Genomic DNA, 22,738 nt, shown 5'->3' on the forward strand with positions numbered 1-22,738 from the left:
CAATACTGGGACTTTAAAGAAGACCCATTATGCTTTTCTTAGTTTCTCCTCTGTGTATTATATTGCTTCTTGTGTATTTAAGTAGGCTACAGAGTCACAAGCCACAAAGCTCACACTAAAAGAATTCTCCACTGTGAGTAACTAAGACCCCTGGTTGAAACCATGTTGTCTGCAAGTGGCTCAGTAAAACTTTCTGCTGCTGTTTTCTACCTGAACATGCAGGCTAAATTGAGCATACTGTACAACAGTAACATAAATAAAACACAAACCAAGACAAATTGTATTATTTTATTCAAATTAATTTCCTGCATCATGTGTGTTACAGATCAGTGTAGCAGGCTGAGGAGTGTTGATTGAAAGATGGCCCGATTCTCATTGTAGAGTAACAAGAGTTTAAATTTTGTTGGACTGTTGTGATTGGTAAAGGTGTGTTTAAATTACTCACTTCTGCTTTGTCTCCTCTCCAGGGTGTTTGCACAAAAAGAGGAACATTATAGGTCCCTATAATGGGTTGTAGCCTGAGGTCATTGCCAGTGATCCTGAATAAAAGGCTGCAACAGCCTTTGTTGTGTTTAATCGCCTGTGTGGTGAAATAAACACTCAGTAGGTTTGCACCCAACGTCTGCTTCAAGCCTCCTGCTTTTTGAAGCCCTACTGCTACAAGGCCATTCTGTGGTTTTTCTCGTAAGTGTAAGGCAGTGTTCACATTACAAAGCAGAGTCCTGTTGTAGGTGGCATTGTAACTCAGTATTTTCAGGCAGGTACATTTCCTAAGATGGAGACTCCTAACAAGCACATTCACGACTCAGGTCCCCTGAGACAACATCCTACAGATTCAATAGGGCTCTTAAACTTGACAGTGCAAGAATAATAACATATTAATATGGAACAAAAAATGCATCAGCCATTTGATGAAACCAAAATACTGAAAAGACCTTTTCATGTGGTACCTGAGTGTATAGTTGTATCATCAAATGGACTATTTGTGCTAAAGTCACAAGAAACTTGCTTGTTAACTTAACTTTTTTTTTCTCAATCCCACAAATTAAACAGTTTCTAAATAACCAACAATCTAGGAATGTCAGAGCTTTGTATAGTTACTGAAGAGTTTCTGGTCCTGATTTTGACTTTGGCTGGTTTACATTATGCCTGGTCTTATGAGCTCATTTTGCATATTATACTTAAAAAAGGCTAATCAGCAGAGAGGTGTATAAAACTGCCTTAACTAAGGCAGAGAAATATAACAACAAACTGTGCTGTACCTGTACATGCAGCATGACATGCTGTTACGATATATATATATATATATATATACACACACACACACACACAGACACACAACTAGTCAAAGGTTTGGACACACTTTCTCATTCATATGAATAGGAAAATGTATGTATAGTGTTGTGTCCACTCACGTGCACACACATGGGATGTTTATCTTGCTACTTCACTCCAATTACACATTTGTACTTTTTATGTTTTGTTATTCGTACTTATTAACCATCCCTCCCCTCTTACACTGCTCTTCCCCTCTTCTTCTCTAGAACACTGCAGGTATCAGCCGGTAAGGAACAGCATCTGTGTAACGTCTCCAGTCTTTACCATACTTGCTGCTGCAGCGATGTTCATCACGCACACAGCGATGGACCAGCAGGATGGTCATGTAAACAATGTAGAAATAGGGCAGAATGTGGCCAAAGCCGCAGGCGGCGCAGTAGGCAAAAGAACCCATCAGATCACCGGTGTAGTTAAAGTGTCGGGCCATGCCCCAGAAGCCTGAGGTCATGAGCTTGCTGTGGTGCATGCTGCCATCAGCGGAGCGGTACGAGCAATCAATATACGTTGGCTTGTGGCCCCAGATGGAGCAGGAGCCCTGTGTGCGGCGGAACAGGTCCTTCTGGTGGTTGGTGGAGCGGAAGATGTAGTACCCAACAAGGCCAAGCGAAAGGACAGCCAGAGCATGGGCATCAGACAGCTGGACTGGGTGATAAACCAGGTACAGACCCTGGAGAGGAAAAGCAGTTATTTACACTTCATGTTGATTCTTCGATCTGAATGTATATTTCAATTCTAAAATATACATTCTTTAGATGCTCAAATTTCAAAGCTGTGATAATCTTGAAGTCAGACAATATTTCTTTATTTATTTATAAAATTAGTTTTGCATTGTGACCTGCCGTTTTTCCTAAAACATTTACACCAAGTGCAACTAATAACTAAATGAGACCACATTCTCTGTGTATGTTTAGTAAGAATAGTTTGTTAAGCATAAATGGCTGCATTGGGTATGTGGACATGTAGTCTTTGTCCTCTTTTCCCCTTTTTCTGTTAGTATTGCTATTTTTTAATTAAATGTTCATTAATTTTATTTTGATCATTATTATTGTTTCTTGTATGTGCCCTCTTGTTCTTTGTTGTTCACCATTTGTAAATCAACAAAAATGTGCAATAAACTTTTTTTTTTTTTTTTTTTTTAAAGCAGCTTGTTTGTTACCTGTAGTGTGTAGAGATATGGCAGCCAGACACAGTCTCCCCAGCCTAGATACCATCCAAAGTGGTCATGGCAGATATCAATGGTTTTCAGGTACCATGCCTCATTCCAGAAGAAATCCAAAACATAAATACCCTGAAAAAACACAAACAAGTGGATTTTCTGTAACACCAAACTAATGGAAAGGATACTTGTGCACCTTATCGTGCTCTTCATAGTAAAAGTAGTAGTAGAAGATGCTCTTTACACTTTAACAGCTGTTGGCTCACCAGTCAAAGCAAAAACCGAACCGATTCTTTGCTCAGTGATTGAAAACAACACTAGCATCAACTGTTATTGCCTTTGTTATTTTTTCCTTCACACTAACCCCAGTACAACCCATTTCCTGACTTGAAATACAAATCACAGTTAATACCAGCATTAGATTAGAACAGCAAAACCTACAAATGTACAGATAAGGGTCCATTAAAAGGGAGCCAACCAAATTCTACCTTACCTGCAGAACATTAACCAGAATCATGGAGTTGGTGACTTGGCCGTACAGTTCCTGTTGCTTGGCCATGTAGGAAAGATTGATTAGGGTCCAGGCCACGATGCCAGGTCGGCCATTGAAGAACAGCTTGAAGTCAAACCACTTGCCAATGCGCGGGTTGAACTCAATGCCCATCATGTAGTTGTAGAATATGTTCCCTGTGAACTTGCTGCAGAATCATAAAAAAAAATTCCAAACCAGTTTAACAGGAACATTTTGCAAGGGTGACACATATATAGAAGACTGATCTGCTGCGTGTCACCTTGGCCTGTATGTCTGACTCACCAGTCCTCAGAGTTGGTGGGGAAAAGGTAGGCCTTTAGGAACGCAAAAGTAGAAACAGCATATCCCAGTATGTTGGCACACCACATCAGAGGGATCCAGTTGTCGAAAATGATGGTGGGAGAGAACCAGTGGAAATAGTGGGCATTGGCAAACCACAGGGCGTGAGTAATGATCCAGCACTGCAGCCCATTGATCTCATACTTGTTAATCAGGCCTAAGGAATGAGGAAAAAGTGAAGGAAGAGCTGGATTTTAAAAAGTACTAGCTCTAAAACATTTGGTGTAATTACTCTATTTCTTATATATACACACAACTGTGGCGGACTGATGAACATAGGTGTGTATGTTAATTACCAGCGGGAGTTCGTGCTCCATCCTGCACTCCACCCACATAGCCAGGAATCAACCTATGGAGAGCATCAGGAATGCACATGTACAGGAACGCCTAAGAGACAAAAAGAAGAGGTGTTTCACTTGTTTTAACTTGTTTCCTGAAGACTCTCCACTGTCCTCTCCTACGCTCTTACCTGGAAGGCCACCCAGATGGCATATATCTTGGCAGCTGACCAGGTAAAGGAGGGTGCCCGGGACCAGATGGACAGCAGCGTGGTGTCACCTCGGTACAGGTCCAACACAGGCTGGCTGATGGAGCACTGGTACTGATCACATGCCATTACAAAGTAGAAGACGATGAAGGGGGCGAAGCAAAGGAGGCATATTACACTTATCAAGGAAAACCAGTCCACCTCCCTGAGAACAAAATTAGACACACAAACAGATGTGGTATGAGAATGGGGTATTTTACCTGTACTTAAGATGGTTCAGTTAGAATGCAAATAAAAGTCTATATTTACAGTGAAAAACGGGCAACTTTTCCCCCTCCAGCATCTCACAACTAAACATTTCTCAGCAGCAGAGAGATTTGAATAGTGAAAATTTTTCTCATAGGGAACAAGCACCGATTGTGTCATTACTCTATAGGAGTTACACTGTTCAATCAATATCAACTTCATAACTGTTAGAGTAAAATTATATTTATTGTTGTTCTAAGTAAGGACTGCGTCTGTACTTCCGTTTCAGCAACAGACCATTTTGACTGTCATGATAGAAAAAGCTAAAATGCTACTAAAAACATAAGAGATGGCACTCCACTGTGTTTTGCCTTTGTTTTATTAGTTGTGAGACTCTTCCAGGGCAGACACTGGGGCTTGTCATAGCAGGAAGGCGCAAATTTGGCTGACAACAGTGTTATCAAACACACACACAAAACACACACATATACTTTGAAAATGCTCTGCGGGGCATCAAGAAAATTAAATGATTTGGAAAAACCCAACAATAACAACAACAAAAAAAAACAAACATAATCATCTTTTTTTTTTTTTTTTTTAGATCTTACGTACTCAAGAGAAGAAATACAGTGTTTGCTGGCATCAAACTGGAAGAATTGCTGTTTTGCACAGTTGTTTGCATCATTATTCTTGATCAAATATGTCAGATATATATATTTTCTTGGATTGGCTCAGCATATTGCATTTGGAATTTTGGTTCCCAAAAGATGAATCCCAATGAGACTGGTCAGGCTTTACTTTTTGATAAACACTTTGTGGTTTTCTTTAAAAAAAAAAAAAAAAACTGTGACATAACAGAACTCACCACGCTCTCCCCCACTGCGCTGTCTGCTCCATCTGCTTAGATGTCTTCCCATCGGCACCGGCCCGCGTTCGTCTCCTGGTGGCCTCCATGGCCACTGCACTGTTCATTTCTGGTGAAGGGTCAAGTTATCAGGTTAGATCAGATATGCAGGAGCTTCTTGTACTTTGGACATCAGCACACACCAAAAGCACTGAACAAGAAATAGGTCATGGCAACATTAACATTGTTGTCCTTGAGTTAGAAATATTTTCAATCTAAGCACCATGACATGAGGCAATTTAAAGGGACCTCAAGCTACTGACTGACAAATAGTTCAAATTACAACCGAGTTGACATATTTTTTGTTTGTTTGTTTGTTTTTTTATTCTGAAATCTCTCTCTTACAGATTCTCACACCTCTCTGGAGCAGGGAAATACCAGGTCAGCACACTGGAGCTGGAGATATGTGGAGATATGAAATTAACCTTTTCATGTCTGCCTTTTATTAATGCCTTTCTCCACATTCAACACAAAACACACACACAAGGTCATCAGTGCATGAAGACATTATGGGACGAAGTATGGAAGAAGAATGATTAACATCGGCGTGTTATTTCAGCGGAACAGTAAACAAACTTTCTCGCAGAGAGGCGGAAGGCCGCTGTGGCCCAGGACGTCAGAGAATGGACGCTACAACGTGATGGTCCCGGAATAAAAATGTGAAGCTTGGCGTATTTCTTTAGCATCTTGTTGGATCGACGGGGGAAGATTGGAGTTATTCAAAGGAGGAAATGACCGGAGAAAAGTTTGAGGATCACTAAGCTGCACCAATTTGTTGAATAAATAGTTTGGGATGTCTCTGTTGGTCCAACCTGTCCTTGTCCTTGTCCCACATCCTGATGTCGTGTGTGTGTTTGTATTTTTCATAACGTTGACAGAGGCAAAAACATTTCGTCTTTCTTTGTCCACGCGTTGTATTTATGCCATTTTCACACAAGTCGCCTCTTCCACGAGCGTTTTCCTCCTGATGCCAAGTGACCGTGAACTCACCACCGGTGTCCTCTTTGTGTCCTGGACACGGAGGGGACCGGGGACAAGCAGGAAGGTCCGACTAACCGCGACTAACCGTGACTAACCGTGACTAACGGGACGGACTCACCCGTGGGTCGCCGGTGACGGAGCAGGTAGATTCGTCCTCCTGCGGCCGGACGTCACGGAACCTCTGGACAAAACCCACCGTGCTGCCGTAAGCCCCGCCCATAACGCCACTACGTTTTAAAATTCCTCCAATAGCATCCAGGCGGAGGCGGAACTGGGAGCCGTATCTTGGCCTCTGATTGGATACACCTCACTGGAGCCACCAGCACCTGACATGCGTTCGTGTGTCCATCACTGCCACCGGAGCCTTTCGTCATAGGGGTTTATGTCAGATTGAGCCCACTGATAAATGCAATAATAATAGTAAAAAAAAGAATCAACATTTGGTCTTTTTTTTTTTTTTTCAAGATGTCTCCCTATAAATCAGTTGTAATTATTCAATTGTAATGATGTGTTGTTGCTGTTTGGAAGTGAGGATTTGAAAGAAGCAGTAAAGAAGGCTTTCACAGAGGTTTGTGTCTGGGCAAGCAAAAACTCTAATTCATATCAATGCAAATTTACATAGTCTTTCAGTTTACTTGAAACAATATTATGTAAAAATGATTATTATGTGGAATTTTAGGCACCAAAACCGGAACATACAATTGTAGAGTCATGATCCAGGACACAAAGGAAAGCAGAACGCACAAAAAGGTCAGTGTGCACCAGATTGTGGTTGTTTCACTTTGCTTCAGCAAGTTCTAGAGTTGTGTGAATGAAACGGCATATTTAGTTGACAGTAAAGTTTGTCATGGATAAATATTTCTGGGTGTGCTCCTTTGATGATTTATTTGTCATTGTTTGATTGTTTTCCGATACTTTTTCAGTCTACACTACTCAGTGCAGTTGATATTAACAATAATTAGAGGGTGGGTAAAAGTGTTGGGATTGGCGCTCTGCTGCGGTGTCCATGGCCCTGTGGTCCTAGATGCATACACAGACTAACCAGAAGATGGTAGTATTCAGCTTTGACATAAACAGGTGCTCCCATAAAATAAGACATTTAAACTGAGGCCGTCAAGCCCACACCACCGCCAGCACAACTCGGCCATACTATACAATAATGGGTCAACTCTGGTTAGTCTGTGGGGCAAACATATACAGAGAGGTTCTTCTCTCAGTTAACACCTTATTGCTGCTTAGATTAGTTTTTTTTGTTGTTTTTGTTCGAAAAGGCCCTTGGGAAGAGCTGAGTATTTTCTGCCAGCTTTCATCAGCAGTAAATATCAAGAGGCTGATGACCTGAGCCAGCTACATCCATGTCCTCTTGTGGGATATTTCTGGACGTTTATAAACTCACGTGTCTGCAGCCAGTGCTCTTTTTTCTTTTTTCCTTTTTATAAAGGCAGGATCTAAATCTATATCCCCAAATTTCTTTGCACCTCTGCCTCTGATATATATATATATATATATATATATATATATATATATATTTTTTTTTTTTTTTTTTTTTTTTTTTTTTTTGGGAGTGGGGATAAATTCCTGCTTCACTACTTGTGGCTTTTGTGCCAAGTTACACATTCCACCATCAAATTATCCCCCTCTTGTAATCAACATCAAACAGACGCGTTTTGAAAGTATTCAAAAATCCAACACTGCTAGCTGTCCAAACCCTGGACCGCTGTTCATCCAGTGGATCTAAAAGCTTATTATATACAGTACATATATAGTTACGTTTTATATTTAATTAACAATGACAAAAGCACTATGTCTGTAAACTCACTGCTTCAATTGGTGAGAGCGCCTTCTTAATCTCCTTTTTCTTTTTTTCTATCTTTCAAGAATTTTACTATTTATCTCTGTCCTAGTTCCTTCTGCGATTCCCTGGTGTTGTTTTCTACCAGTTTTCTCTGTCTGTCTCCACAGTCCTTATTTTCTTTCTCCTTTCCCGTTCCCGTCTTCTATACTCTTTGATCAGATGCCTTGTTGCTATGCCATATCCAGACAGTGTGATGTATCCAGGCCAAACAGCAGACAGTGCTGCTTTACAATATGATTGAGACACAGAGTACATTTGGTGTTGTTGGTACTTTCAGTTACGTTGTTAAATTCGGTGCAAAAATGCACTCATCTGTTCCCAGGGAGCTGATTATGAGGAGCTTTGCTAATCTTCATGATTTTTATGCGATCCAAGTAGATGGTTCAGATTACATTGCCACTTCTTGTGAGTCACAGTGCCTCAAATGACAACAGGAACTCATTCCTGATGTCTTGGTTTCTTGCCGCCACTTCAACGCAGCATACACTCATAATATACAGCTGCTAAGTTGTAATGCGAAATAAAGATGTATGTCATTGATAGAATATACAAGTTTGTGGTCTCACACAAAGGTTTTAACACAACAAATTACATAACTACAATTCCTGTAAAGAAAAGGCATTTGTGTGAGTGTTTGTGTAAAAATAGATATATAGCACGCTGAACAGTGTCTATTTATTCATATATTAAAAGTTTTTTTCTCTTGAATGCTGAATAAATTAAAAATACAGCTCATGATTCAGTGCACATTTTAGCTTTTCTTTTCCCTCGCCTTTCTGTTTTTGGTTACATGACTGAAAGATCAGAGTTTTTTTTTACAATATATAATGCACCAGAAACGGCCCCCTCCTGATTTTTTTTAGGTTTTATGTCTCTTAAAAGACAAGGTTACTGACAAGTGGCTAAAGAGACAGCAGAGGTTTATTGTGGACGTTAAATGTTATCATGCTGTTCATGACAACCAGAGGAGCACCACTGCTGCTTTTTTGTGTACCTTCTCAAAAACTGTGCAAATTATTACCAAAATAAATGACACAATCACTAGAATTTCTTGTAGTGATAGAAGTAGCATTCATTTTTAAAGATTGTCCTGCTGTGCAAAAGATGTAAGTTGATAATATGTCTCATCTTTTGTCCTGCTGTACAAAAGATGAGACATATTATAAACTTCTTATTGTTACAGATTTTCTGCAGTTCAAAATCCCATGTGCAGATCCAACTGGCTTTTTTAATGAGGGAAGAATGACTCTAACATCTGCATTGGCAAACAAACATGCATCATCCTTGCAGCAGTAAGCAAGTTACACATTCACCATCAAACTTCTCCTCTTTACTATCTGTCTATCTGTCTCAAGAGGTGGAAACCAACGTAAACGCGTCTCTATCATGTTTTCTTCTTCTGAAGTTAGCATGCCAGCCCATTTAGCACTGGCCCATCTCATTACTTCCCAAAAGGGCCTCAGTGTAGAATCTAGTTTGCTCTGAAGATGTAGTTCTGCTCTGAGGACATATTACAAACTCTTGTACTAAAAAGACAACAATGGCCGACACCTTTGTCAAACAACAATCACCATATCAAATCTCAGAAAGGAAGCTAGCACCTTGAAGAACTGTCTTGGTGTCTCACCTGGTACAGCACTGACCATATGCTTGGTATTAGCTGCAGCACCATGGGTTTGAATCCCGACTTTATCCTGCATGCCCATAATCACTTTCTACATGGTCAAAGTCATATTTCATCTTATTGTTATCTTATTATATAAACTGCATCCAGTTCATAAGTCAACAAATTGCCTATGTTAATATGAAGGAATATGACATTATTACAAAGCACAGGGAGGTCTGTGTTGTCTGTGTGTGCATATTTGTGTGATCAACATAAAAAGAGCTGGCAGTGGTGGTGTCTGTGCACAGAACATATGTGGGGAGGGGAGCAGGTTTCCTTACAATTCTTACACTAATCAGCTCCCCTGGGATTGTACGAGTCCGTGTATCCATAACACTATGTGCTTGTACTGTATGTGCAATATTCTGAATGTATGAATATTGAGCGTCTCGGCGATACCAGGACTTGACAGGGCTGATGGGTACTGACTGTGTGCATGTGTCCCTTTGTTGGTGTTTAAGTGTCTTATGAATAAAAAGGACCCATGCTGTATCAGAGACGCAGTGCAACATGGCTCTTAAATAATTTACAATAAATGAAAGTGAAAAATTAATGAGGGAGCAGATCCTCTCTTCTGTTTGTCCTCCTCCTTTCCCCCTTGCGTGTCCTGATGTAAATGTCTTACACTCTTACTTGCCAACATCAGCTTTGTCATCAATATTACTAATTAAGAGGAGTCTAAATAAAAGATTTTTTTTAATACCCCGACTGGAAAGTATTTGCATTTGTGTGCCTGCTATTTCATTGTCATTGCAATTCAGTATACTCACCTCCTCAACAGCGGAATTAGACTTAAATCATGGTGATAAGAGATACAGTATATGAAATTTTAGCTGATAAAATTTGATGCAGTATTCCTGATCATCAAGTCTAGAAGAGGCAGTGTATAAGTACCAAGAATATATAAAAAAAAAACTAAACTAAACAAAAACCAAATAAGTTGGAGCAGGAACAATGGGATCATGATGTCATGGAAAAATTTATAAAATCTTATGCAGAAAAAGAGTTCCACATGAACCAAATGACTAAATAAACGTAAAAAAAAAATAATAATAATTGTGGTTACAGTTTCCATACTCATAAGGAAATTATTATGATAAATTCATTATCGTTATTTCTCACAAAATAAACACTGATCAGTGTATGTTGTGCTTTTAAGAATATAGAGAATGCTAATTTCAAAGCAATGTGGGTGTAAACATGTTGACAGGACATAATGAAACAAAAACACACTTGAGACTCTGGTCTCATGGGGCCTGTAGAAATTAGCACATCTGGGTACCATGATGAGTCACTTCACACTGGTTTATTTTGAAGAATCCCAACACTGAGGTTAATCTTTTACAGATTACAGCACATTTTAGAGAAGAGAATATATGTAAGGAGGAGAACACAACCACAAACAAAATATGTACCAGAAGAAAATTTGTCTCATGGCATGTTAAAACAGATTTTTAGTGAACTGCACTTTTTGTTTATGTGAAGCTAAAGGTCAAAGGTTTAAAGAAGACCACATGAAGTTTCTTTGCCCTTACTCCAGAACTGGTCATTTCCTGTTTTGTTTTTTGTTTTTTAATTCATAACCAAGTCCCCATGAGAATCTTTTCCCAGCTGTCCATGTCGCATTTAATGTAAAGAATCCTCTGTGTGCAAGCTGCTCCTCATGTCTATGGGGCATTCTCCAAGAAAGAGATAATAATTGCACAAACACACTCTCTCCGTAAGCCTGTACAACATGAGACTTTTCCTTTTCTGGCTCCCCTCAACAGCTGCAGCGGCACAAACTATGGTCTTTAATCCTGAAGCAATCTAATAAATAATCTATACTGATTCAATATGTCATACTGGCCCTGTTTGTCGGCCGTGACAAAACTAGGAACACAATGCCGACAGAAGAATCATCAAATCAGCATGTGAGCTGTGGGATTCAGTGGAAGCTGTGATGTAAATGTGGATGAGGTTGAATAATGCAGTGTTGGGTCCTCAGAGGTGTGAAAGAAGGATTTGAAACAGACCTTCATAACTCCACAACCTGTCCGATAAGACAGAAGAGGAACAAAAACAATGGCTGCTCCTTTATTTTGACAAATGTGAAAAAGAATAGCAGAAACAAAGGCCATCATCAAAGAGGGCAGGCTCCAGAGGTGGACTGACCATCTGGATGTTCTGGAGAATCACACGGCCATGAAGCCACTATTATTATTTTTTTTTTTTTTTTGCCTGCTAATCTGCTGTTGCACGCTCCAATCTGATGAGTGGCATGCATGAGCAATGCACATGGGAATGGCATGGATAAGCGTGAGTGTTAGCTCCTTGTTTACTTGTTCCTGAGTGCACAAGTAACGACGAGTAAAACAACAGGGATAAAGAAAAACCCCAAAAAGGCACGGAAAAGGGTTGGTTGAGAAGGTAAGAGAAAAAAACTGAAACTACTTGAGAGCCATGCCTCTAAATCTTGGAAATGAACAGAAATGTACGTATACTAAGGTTCAGCCAGCAAGACATCTGGAGTATGTCCTTCATCTCCAAGTGAGTATTCAAGATAAACTGGATAACTGCAGCATTTTTACATTGTCAATTTCATAACTCATACTTTGGGTTGTAATTTGTTTCAGGTTCCTATACTCTGAGGTTCAGCCAGAGGAAGATCTGGAGTTCGTCCTTCACCCGTCACTGAGTATTCTCCTTAAACTAGAAGACCATGCTCTAAACACACCAGTTTTTCTGGTCCAGGACTGTTTTTTGAGTCCAAATTCGTCCCTGACACCGTGCGCATATACCTAAAACCCAAGTCAGCATTTAAGCTTCTTTCTCTAAAGTTACCATAAAGCTGGTTAACATTTTCCCAATGGAGGTGAGTGGTCTTCCAACTCATTATCACCAGGACAAGGCTGGCTGCTCCCTACACAGCGTGATCACCGGTACATTCAGATGTGGACTCTCTCAGTCCAGCAAGTCAGGTCCCCCCCATTTCCTATCTTCACTCTCTGTTTCAACCACTGCTCCCAGCTGCTTCGGCAGTACCCCACTCCATCACCCGGTCACAGAGGAAACACGGAAGTCTGCATCCTCAGCCAGGCGGCAAGTCGAGCTGCAGCTCCAAAACCCGGACTGGACAGAACTCACCAACATGATGGTGACAGTATGGTAACAAAAACAAAAAACAAACAAACAAACAAAAAAAACTAAGAAACTGAAAAACCCGGAGTGGCATTTTAGGGGGGGTTTCTGAGTTGGACTGATTCAGTTTCTCTGTACTGTGTTTGAACTTTGGGACTGTGTGATTTTGAGTTTTGAGTTAAATAGAGACTCATGAATACAGTTAAAAGCCAAATGTTGAGGTGATTAATTGAAATGTTATTCAGTGTGGGGATGTGTATTCTCTGCAGTATAAGTGTGAGGGATTGGTTTACATTTAAAACTGATTGACTGACCTAAAATCTTAAATGCTAGGAGAGAGATCTGACTGGTACCCCAGATAAGGCCCATAAAACAAACCCTTGGAAAACCAAACTGACACAATGGAGCTTAAAGGCTCGTAGAGACCTGGAGAGGAACAGAGACTTCCCATATGTAACAGACTGCTGACACGCAGATGACCACACAAATGTTTTTGTGGCTTCCAGTAGCTCCGTGGAGAAACGATGTAGCAGTACCCAAACGACACAGACAGTGACTGAGTTCCTCTATATTTATTTTATTATTATTTCTCTTTTGTAATTTGCAGACAATCAGCAATTTCCAAAACATTTTGATGTGCAGCACATCTCATGCAGTGAGCACCCCTAATTCATTGCAGTTGCCATGGAGCGCTCATGCTGGGCTAAATCACAATGGTGGGCTGATGTGTTAATTGCCCATAAACGCACACAATTCTGTGTGTTAGCAGCTATGCGCCTACGTTTGTATACAGCCCAAAAAAAAAAGAAAAAAAAAAGCACAGGATGAACTGAGCACAGGGGCAGCTTCAGCATCTACTGGGTCTGTTTGTGGTTTAAATCACCCAGGTCAAATCTCTCTTGCTCATAACAAAATATCACTGGCAGCAAATGTAGTTTAATAGCACCAAGATAAAGGTTAGACTGGCCTCTCAGGCTCCTACCAACCGGGTTTTAGTCAGTCATGGTGGCAGAGCGTTTATTTTTAGCAAGGTCATTTTCTGCCAGCGGTAAAATGCAAAGATATTTAAAGACCTGTATGCTGGCTGTCACAGCTTAGAACTAAACTATTTGGATGTAAGTCATGTCCAAAAATTCCCCAAATTCAGTGAACCAACCACCAAAAAAAAACACTTTACATTTCAGATCAGTGTTTCAAAACTTCTGGTAACAAAAAAACTGCATGTACAAATACAGTTTTGTGTGTGTGTGTGTGTGTGTGTGTGTGTGTGTGTGTGTGTAGGAGGACAATACGGGTAATATTTTAATTAGTGCTAGTAAAATATCTTCTGTGTTAAAGTGTGAAACAGGATCACGTCTACAGGCATGTAGCAGATCCGTGTACCAGTACGTGTCTGAAGCAACTCTATTTGTGTGCAAGCATATTGTGCGTCTGCTTCTGTTTGCATCTGTGTGTGTAGTTCTGCCTGTTGTGAGGTATGTGTGTGTGTTTAGTCTGTGAGATGCGTCAGTAACTGGGGCAGAACTGATTGTTGCTGATGGCTGTAGGCGAGCACAGACCTACATTCTGCTCTGCCAGAGAAAATCGTGACCAACGGAAGAGGAGAGATTACAGGAGTGGCACCACGCACGGCCCCCCCCAAAAAAAAAAAAAAAAAAAAAAAACACCACCAGTGTCATTAGATTTTTTTTTCTTATATCCCAGGTTAGCAAGGACAGACACACACACTACTCTCTTTACTTTCAATATTTTCACTGTTTTATTTTGTCAGCATCAATCCAATCACTGTATTGGCTGAAAATGTCCAATGCCCACATTGTCTTGTCGGACCTGTAGTCATAGAACGCATTTTTAGCCAAAAACAAAAAGGATTGCACATCACACACATTTTACCTCCTCTCTCGATGCAATTCACCCTTTTTCATTTTAAATACTGTCACTCAAATTTGGAACCTTGCATGAACAAACAAACCCCAAAATACTCAAATTCAAACTACATTTTTGGAATTGCTGCAACTGCGAAGGCCTGGTGCAAAAATACTCACCTGTGGGACATAAACTCTTCTCTTATGCTTGGGACGTCTTTTAGAAAGATCTGAAAATGTTTTTATCTGAACAGGTTATTTCCAGTAAACACAAGAAACTTGTGACCCAAAAAAAAAAAAAAAAAGGACCAGACTCAGTGATTAACTATGTGCCCTGAAAATAATCTTTAACTAGACCAGTGAGCAGTGATAGCTATCATGTCTTTGGGGTCATCAGGTGGAAACCTCCTTTCACCGGGGTTTCGTCTAGTTAGGCCCACAACACCTCCAGGAGACCAGACAGTGAACACTGTCGTCCCAGAGTCACCCCCCTAATGCCAGCCATCACCGCTCCTCACACAAAGACAACTACCTCAAACAGCAGCACTGTCAACTACGCTGACCTCTCTCCAACTGCACCAGTGAAAGCGGGGTGGGGATACAGACCCTGGTTCAGGTAGGGGGCAGGAGGTGGAGGACAAGCTACACTAGCAGATTCAGCAACAAAACTCACCTGGAGAGTCCTATACACAAACCAAATCACATCAATACAGACCGACTCACCTGGACTAACCGCCTGGTCTCAAAGAGGCTCAAACAGGCCACACCCTCCAATTAAATTCACATCCTCTTCCTGGATTTCTTCCTCTGCTTCTCCCTAGAGTCTGTCTGTCTTAAGAGCTCCCCCTGCTGGGCTCCCAGCTACTATTAATTTCTTCTCATCCAAATCTGACTAGATTTTATGGCCTCATCCGACATTTCCATCACTATTTTCCTCACACTCTGTCCCCTTCCTCCTGATTCCCTCAACAAAGCAACACCAGATCTGGCTTCAAACCCTCTACATCCTACTTCCACTGGACAAATCCTAACCTTCCACCCTCGCTGCTCGGCATCCTTACCTAGATCTGCGTACCTGAGCTTTTTCCTTTCATATGGTTAAATAGCTCCTTTACTATTTACACAGCAGACATATGCAGCGAGACAAATGTTCTTGTGAAAGAGACTAATAGTCTCACCCTGATCCAAAAATTGGTGATTCCAACATGGACACTGGTCAATAATTCTGAGGATGTCTCTGATGCAAGAGACCATCTTGAGATTGTACTGTGTGTCGGAGCCAAACGTGTTGTTGTGATTTCTTCTGTCTGTGTAGTTCACTGTGTGGGCGTTTGGGGCGCTGTACTGTCACCAGGTGAGTTCAGGTATTTTAGGATGTGACATCACTGTGGTCATCAGGTGTTTTGGCCCGGAAGTGTAAATGGTTTTTGACCACAGTGGCACGGACCGCTCCGGTCTGTTCGTGGAGTACCGGATGTGGATGTAACTGATGGACCGCTGGAAGCTTCGTGGACTCTCATTCAGCATCTGAAGAGCAAAAGTAGCTGCTGGTCAAACCCCTCAGGAGTGCGTTAACAGACTGAGCTCCTCCAAAACAGACAAAATCCTCCATCAGTTGGAATCAGCTGTGGAGGCTTCGGCACGTTTGGTGCGGAGCGGAGCCGATGCTGAGCCGGCTGTGGAGCATCGGGCCTCCGGACCACCGGACCTCCGGACCACCGGACCACCGGACCTCCGGACCACCAGACCACCGGACCTCCGGACCATTGGACCTCCGGACCATTGGACCTAGGACCTCCGGACCTCCGGACCATCGGACCATCGGACCACCGGACCACCGGACCTCCGGACCATCGGACCATCGGGCCTCCGGACCTCCGGACCATCTCACGGAGGTATGTGGCCATTTAAATGTGTGCACCTGTAGCCGAGCCTAAACCAACGCAGTGGTTGTTGATCTTTTAGTGTGTGTGTTAGTGTGTGTTTGCAGCGAACTGTGTTGGCTGACTGAAATACGGTAACGTTACCGGAACTAATTTACAAACTGTTAAACAACCCAGTTTTTCTCTTGACGGCGACGAAACACAAACTCAAAAGCGCGTTAAACAAAGCATCAACACAAGGGTTCATGTTAAAATGGATACAACAGGGGTACAAGGTGCTCTTGAAGAATTTAAGTGTGTGATGATAAAAAAAAAAAAAATTCTGCACAACTCTGCACAATTTTTTTTTTTTTTTTTTTTTTTTTTTTGTGGTGTAATATTTATTAGGTTAACTGTCACAATATTTACTTTCTAATTGTAAGTATCAATGAGAACTGGAATTATTCAAGTAAAACTGTATATTTTGTTAATGTATTAAATAAACTGTATGGGAAGAATAAGTTTTACTATGTATTTTCAAAAGCCGACCCCTCCAAAGCCTCGACCGGACCAGAGACAGGACCTGAGACCAGAATTGGTTCAGAGTCTAATTGGTTAGAAACACCAAGTAAGTTTTAGTAGTTGCATAGAGCCCTATAGAATCAGTTTTTCTTCCCAAATTCCGTTTTTAATTTTTCACAAACTATTATTATTATTATTATTATTATTATTATTGTTTTTATTTTTATTATATTTATTTACTTTTTTTTTTTACAAAATTTAATCCAGAGACAGTGATTTTAAGTAATGAATTTCTTCAGTTATAACCAAAGACTTTAATGCTTCCACACATTTAAGCAAACACATAACACAACTTTGGTGGGAATATCAAATCCACTGTAAACCTTTTAATTTGTTCTATCCCCATGCTTTTTGGTTTTCCACCGATTACTGACATCTCCATTGAAGTAGAGAGTATGAGAGTCAACCTCTTTGTGCCAGTTTGTCTTGTTTGACTTATACACACTTAGACGGTGTCTCAGACCGCAGCTTTGACATGTTTGCTTTAATTTGTTAATGGGGGGTGGGTGCGTGCATTATTGGTGACCACCTGGTCTAATCTCTAGTCTGTGGTCTTTGGGGGGGGGGGGTATCCGGTCTGGTCTCAGGTCTCAGGTTTTCCTTGCCCAGTCCATTACTCGTCACCAATTAACCTAGACATGTTCAGGTGCCCACAGCAGGAATCAAGCCACGCCCTCCGTGCTGCTCAGGTCACCAAATACACTTACATCAACCTACACATGTTGAGGAAGGACTAAGCAGAGCAGGCCCCTCAGCAGCAGCATTTTAGGATGTGACCTCAGCGAGTATTAGACTTAGCTCCCGTAACAGTGTGTCTGACCTCTTTCATCTGTCATGTACCATTATTCACTCTTTTCTTTAATCAGTTGTGAAACCTATGCTGTGACTAATCAGTCACTGAAACAGAAATTTAGATTTCTTTGCCCATATCAGTAATCTAAAATCTGCTTCCTGTAATACAAATGCTACTCTATCAAAGGTCACTGCTGGTCATAGTTCCTTTATGGCCAAAACTAAACTGAAAGTACTTGTTTGCTCTTCCATGAATAACTTTTCTTAAAAGGGAAACTCACTTTTGATGACATGAACCTTAGTTCAGACATGTGATTGAATCACATCAGCTTTCTGGAGGCCGCATCAATCCCTCACATTCTGTTGGTTCCCCTCAGAAGTCTTATTTTACAGTCAGCTGATATCCGATTCCTGACCCCGCCATGGGCAGCGGTCTGAGCAGCACTGTGTGTATGTGTTTTCATCGGCAGAGTCCTTCACAGATCTGGAACCTCCAGTAACCACTCCAGTATAGACTTGGTGACAAGCAGTTAGCTTGCAGCCATTGGTTCTTTTTTTTTTTTTTTTTTTTTAATGCTGTCATGATGTCTTTGCATCCATAATACTGTAAATGTCAGCAGAAATTGGACCTGTGTTTTTGATTACCAAGAAACATGAAAAAGTAAATTTTTCTCCCTGTATTGCACTGTGGACATTTCGAAGGACTGAGTGAAAAAGATGAAATACGTTCAATTTAATAGCTAGCAAAAGCACCATTTGTTAATAAACTAGTGGTGAATGTAAAAAGATTACAATAATAGGCAAAAATAAAAGAATATAGTTGACCCTTTAAAGTGACATTTCGTTCTAACTTGTGCAGGGAAACAAAATGGCAGAGGGTGCTATGGGGTGATGCTTTCTCTTCATTGGCTGTGACTCAGCCTTTTTTTTATTAGACGTCCCTCTTCTGCCCAGGGAACATGTTCGTTTCGAAAAGCACTTCCTCTAACAATGCCGCACGAGCTCAGTTCTGTCATACTGCACATTATTCACCACACTATGAATCATCTTATTATGCTAATTATTTCTTTGGGTGGGCATGTAAAAAAAATAAATAAATAAAAATAAATAAATTGCGCTTTAAAACCCACTGACTAATCTTCTCAGCAGTTTCACCACACACACACGTTTCAGACGCAACAAAATGTTTCTTTGTCCTCATTGTGTTTGCGTTTACTTTAATGCTGTGATCAGTCATCCAGTGTAATTAAGAGCAGGTGCACGTCAGCTTGACTTTCCCCTCTTACAGAAAAAAAAAAAAAAAGACAAAAAGCAGGAGCCAGTGTTTTGCTGCCAAGTGATGGAAATATAAAATCAGAAACAGAGACATTTGTACTGTGAAATGAAACTTTATTTGAAAAGGACTTTCTTCTATTTGCCCTGCAGCAGAGAAACAGATACAGATGGAGATGCCTGATGGCGAATCAATAAGTCTCTTAAAGAGGTGGGATCATTTAAGTTGTGAATTATTCCGGGAGTGACTCACACAAATAAGACTTAAATAGCAAGTGATTTTTCAAATGGGTAGTAATGAAAGAATGATGGAAAAGGTGGATCCACATGTTGTTAGCACTCTTTCTTGCTTTATTAAACTCAGGGGCTGCCAAAAGAATCAGTAAATGAAAAAGAAAAAGTCAGCATGGAGATGATAGTATAATGTGAATGGATTGGATATCATGTTTCCTGGCAGATCTAATATACTCACAGCTGGAATTGACATAATGCCGGTCAATAAATTATTTCCATAGTTTGACATGGCTTTCACAAACAAATGCAGTTTTGTTGGACACAAATGGATGTTTATTTGTTGTAAACATTGGTGCATATGTTGTTATATTATCTTAATCAGCTGATTGATTCAGCTATCCCCAGTTCAGCTTTGAAAGTTTGCATCACACAATAAAAATTGAGTTCCTTCAATACCAACTGATAAATTATAATCTGCGTTTAGATTTGCGGTTTATCTAGACTCACTCACAAGAATAATAACAGGGTCAGATAGTGTAAACGTATTGTAGTTTAAGCATTACGTCATTATCACCAAACCGAGTGTGACCAAAACAACTCCCCTCATTTCACTTTCATTTGTTCTTTTAATTCATTGTCATTTGTTGTCATCTCCATCAAAGAAGCTGGGCTTTCAACGGAGTCTGTCTGTTTGCAAAATAATCTGCAGGATTATTAAATGTATGTCTCTGTCACAACTTTAAATCAGGATACGTAGCCGTTTGGAAGGACCATTCAGCCTCCATCAGAGAGGAAGCTGAAGGCCTCACTGAAACACTTACAGCACTGATCCCAAAAAGTGGAATGATACAGAGCAAACCAAACCCAAATGGATCCAAAAATCCTCAGGAACTGATGACACACCTGTCTTTGTGCTCTATGACAACAAGTGGCACTGTCTCACAAAGATAAATCGTGACTCTGCTACACTTTATTTTATTTAATCTGTGAAAGGGAAGAGCCAAAGTATCTTTCAACAAAGATGAAGTTCAGCTGTTCATCTTTCCACAATGAGCATGGTGGCACCAAGACGTGTATTGACATTGAATTGAAGAGATGAGAAATAAAGTGAGAAGGCACTGCACTGTTTACTGTTCACTTCATAAGTCTATAAAGAATAAATGGCTGGGTGCTCTACTAGTCATGTCTGCGAACTTAATTAACGTGTTAATTCATAAACAATTTAATTAGCTAATTGGGAAGGTCAAGAATGGCCATTATGAATTATCAGTTAACTGCATTTTCAGAGGTGATGAATACTCTGATAACGTAACCTCCCCGATGAGGGCAAGCACGATTGTTTAGAGTTAGAAGATTCCAAGAGTCAGAGACTCTCCAACTTATTTGCACTGTTCACAACGGTTAACTAACAATGATGAGACTTTTTTTTTTTTTTTTTTTTTTTATACAATAGTACAGTGATACATAAACGCTCGTATAACTGCAAAAGAAGACAGGAGGTAAGTCTGCATTAGCTGAAGAGTCAGAAGGGTTATGGAGATCTTCATCAGAAGGGAATCGCACAACTAGAAAGTAAGACCTGGATCAGTTAGAGCTGCTTTGTTGTGAATAGATGAAGTTAAGCTTGAGAACGTAAGCGTCTCAGTTTCTCTCCTCATGATTAATTGATCTCATCTCAGCTTGAACGTACACAGGTTAGACACTGACGGCCGATATTTACCGTACAAAAGCTCATGGTGGATAAGCTATCCCTGATGTTTCACCACCATCAATGGTTCTCAGCCTGAGGGTTAAACCCCCCCCCCCCCCCCTCCAGGAGTAAAAAAATGAAAGTTGAAAAAAATAATCATTCATTCATCCATCCATCTTCTACTGCATGTCTGTTTCCAGGTTGCGGGGGGTGCTGGAGCCAATCCCAGCTCACACTGGGTGAGGGCGGGGTCACCCTGGACAGGTCGCCAGTCCATCACAGAACCAACACACAGAGACAGACAGAGACCAACAACCACTCACACTCAGACGGACAATTTAGAGTCACCAGTTAACCAAAGCATCGCACTCTCTCTCGCGGAGAATATGCAAACTCCACGCAGAAAGGCCCCAGGCCCGTGAACCAAACTTGTGACCTTCTTGTTGTGAGGCAACAGTGCCAACTACAATTTCGCCGTGCTGCAGAGTAAAAATAAAAATTGTCATGGAGTTGCTAAAATCTACATTTTTGAGAATGTTTTTCCCATTAAATCTCCCGTGCAAATGACAAAATGTAGAAAGAGATTGAGAAGAGGTAGACTGATCATCTACAGCAAAGCAGCTGAGTCTGAGGAAGCATGTAAACCCACGGCACCGGCAGCTTCGACAAGCGTCACCAGCCATGTGAATGCAGAAGATTACGACCAAATTCTGGCAATTAAACCAGAATCATCTATAAACTGTACAAATGAAATGGAAGCTATCATGTTATCAGTTAGCTTTCAGATAAGTTCCCATAGAAACACGATTGTCATCGCTACTTGTGCAGACCCAAGGCCCTGTTCTCATGTCGCAGTGTGAAGAGGAAATTAAAATACACAGCTACATAAATCGTGCAGAAAATGACAGTCCCATGATGAGCAGCGGCTGCCTGTTCATAAAATCGTTCCACACATCAGTTACAACACCAGAATGGACAATGGTGGATCAAATCCCAACACGAAGGCAAGGGAGAAACACCTAATCCAGCCTTTGATTGTACGAAAAGAAACAAACAAGACCGACTTGGCCTCTGTGTTGAGACACCTTAGAAACCACAGCTTCACAGTAAGGAATGCAGTAAAACCCTGCCAAATTGATTTAACCTGGCTGGAATCTGTCACTTCACCATACACAGCTGTTAACACAGACGCACTGTTTTCATGAGTCTTTGAAGTGTATTTACTTTCTAAACCGATCTGATCATTTTAAGGAAAGGCCTCGTCTGCGATAATGAGAACCAAAGAAGGATTTTGCTGGTGCCTGAACATTAGCTCTTCAGTTCTCTGCCATGTCCAGAGGGAACCAGCATGTTTTACTGGGCAGAGCGAGAGTGTGTGAAAGGACAAGACAACACAGGACCTCCAGCACAAGAATGCATGTGATATCTATTACATCCTTCCTCTTGTCAAGGTCACCAGAGAGGACCATTATGGCTACATGGATGTACAAACGTGTGCACATTCAGGTGGTGGAGTGCAGTGGCAGGTACTCTCCCATGTTCGTGTGTTTCAGTGTGTGTGTAGGCAAGCTTGTCCTCATACACATACAGTACAGGCCAAAAGTTTGGACACACTTTCCTATTCATTTGAATGACAAGGTGTGTCCAAACTTTTGGCTTGTACTGTATAACATAGTGCGCCACACTTCACATTTTACTGCTGCTGATCGCAAAGGCAAAAAATAATTCTGTTTATTGAGGAAGACCTTGCAGTATGTCATTGGCAAACCAAATATAGTTCAGATATTCACGTCTGGAATTCCATATTGGGTATTTGA

At 40.9% G+C, this 22,738-nt stretch overlaps 1 protein-coding gene across 2 annotated transcripts; it reads right to left on the reverse strand.

Annotated features, from left to right (window-relative positions):
* Positions 1 to 274: 274 nt before the first annotated feature.
* On the reverse strand, positions 275 to 6,199 carry dhcr7 (7-dehydrocholesterol reductase). 2 transcript variants are annotated; one of them, XM_029498425.1, is made up of 8 exons: positions 6,102 to 6,199; positions 4,964 to 5,072; positions 3,835 to 4,057; positions 3,662 to 3,752; positions 3,309 to 3,522; positions 2,988 to 3,192; positions 2,495 to 2,626; positions 275 to 2,005 (listed from the first exon to the last, which is right to left on the reverse strand). In XM_029498425.1, exons 2-8 carry the CDS (start codon positions 5,068 to 5,070, stop codon positions 1,541 to 1,543), a joined length of 1,437 nt encoding a protein of 478 aa, XP_029354285.1. In that variant the 5' UTR covers positions 5,071 to 5,072; positions 6,102 to 6,199; the 3' UTR covers positions 275 to 1,540. The 2 variants fall into 2 exon arrangements, with proteins under 2 accessions (XP_029354285.1, XP_029354286.1); XM_029498426.1 differs by lacking the exon at positions 6,102 to 6,199 and adding an exon at positions 5,993 to 6,058.
* Between the last annotated feature and the right edge of the window lie 16,539 nt (positions 6,200 to 22,738).

This window comes from Echeneis naucrates, chromosome 3 (assembly GCF_900963305.1).
Source record: "Echeneis naucrates chromosome 3, fEcheNa1.1, whole genome shotgun sequence".
Taxonomy (NCBI): Eukaryota; Metazoa; Chordata; class Actinopteri; order Carangiformes; family Echeneidae; genus Echeneis; species Echeneis naucrates.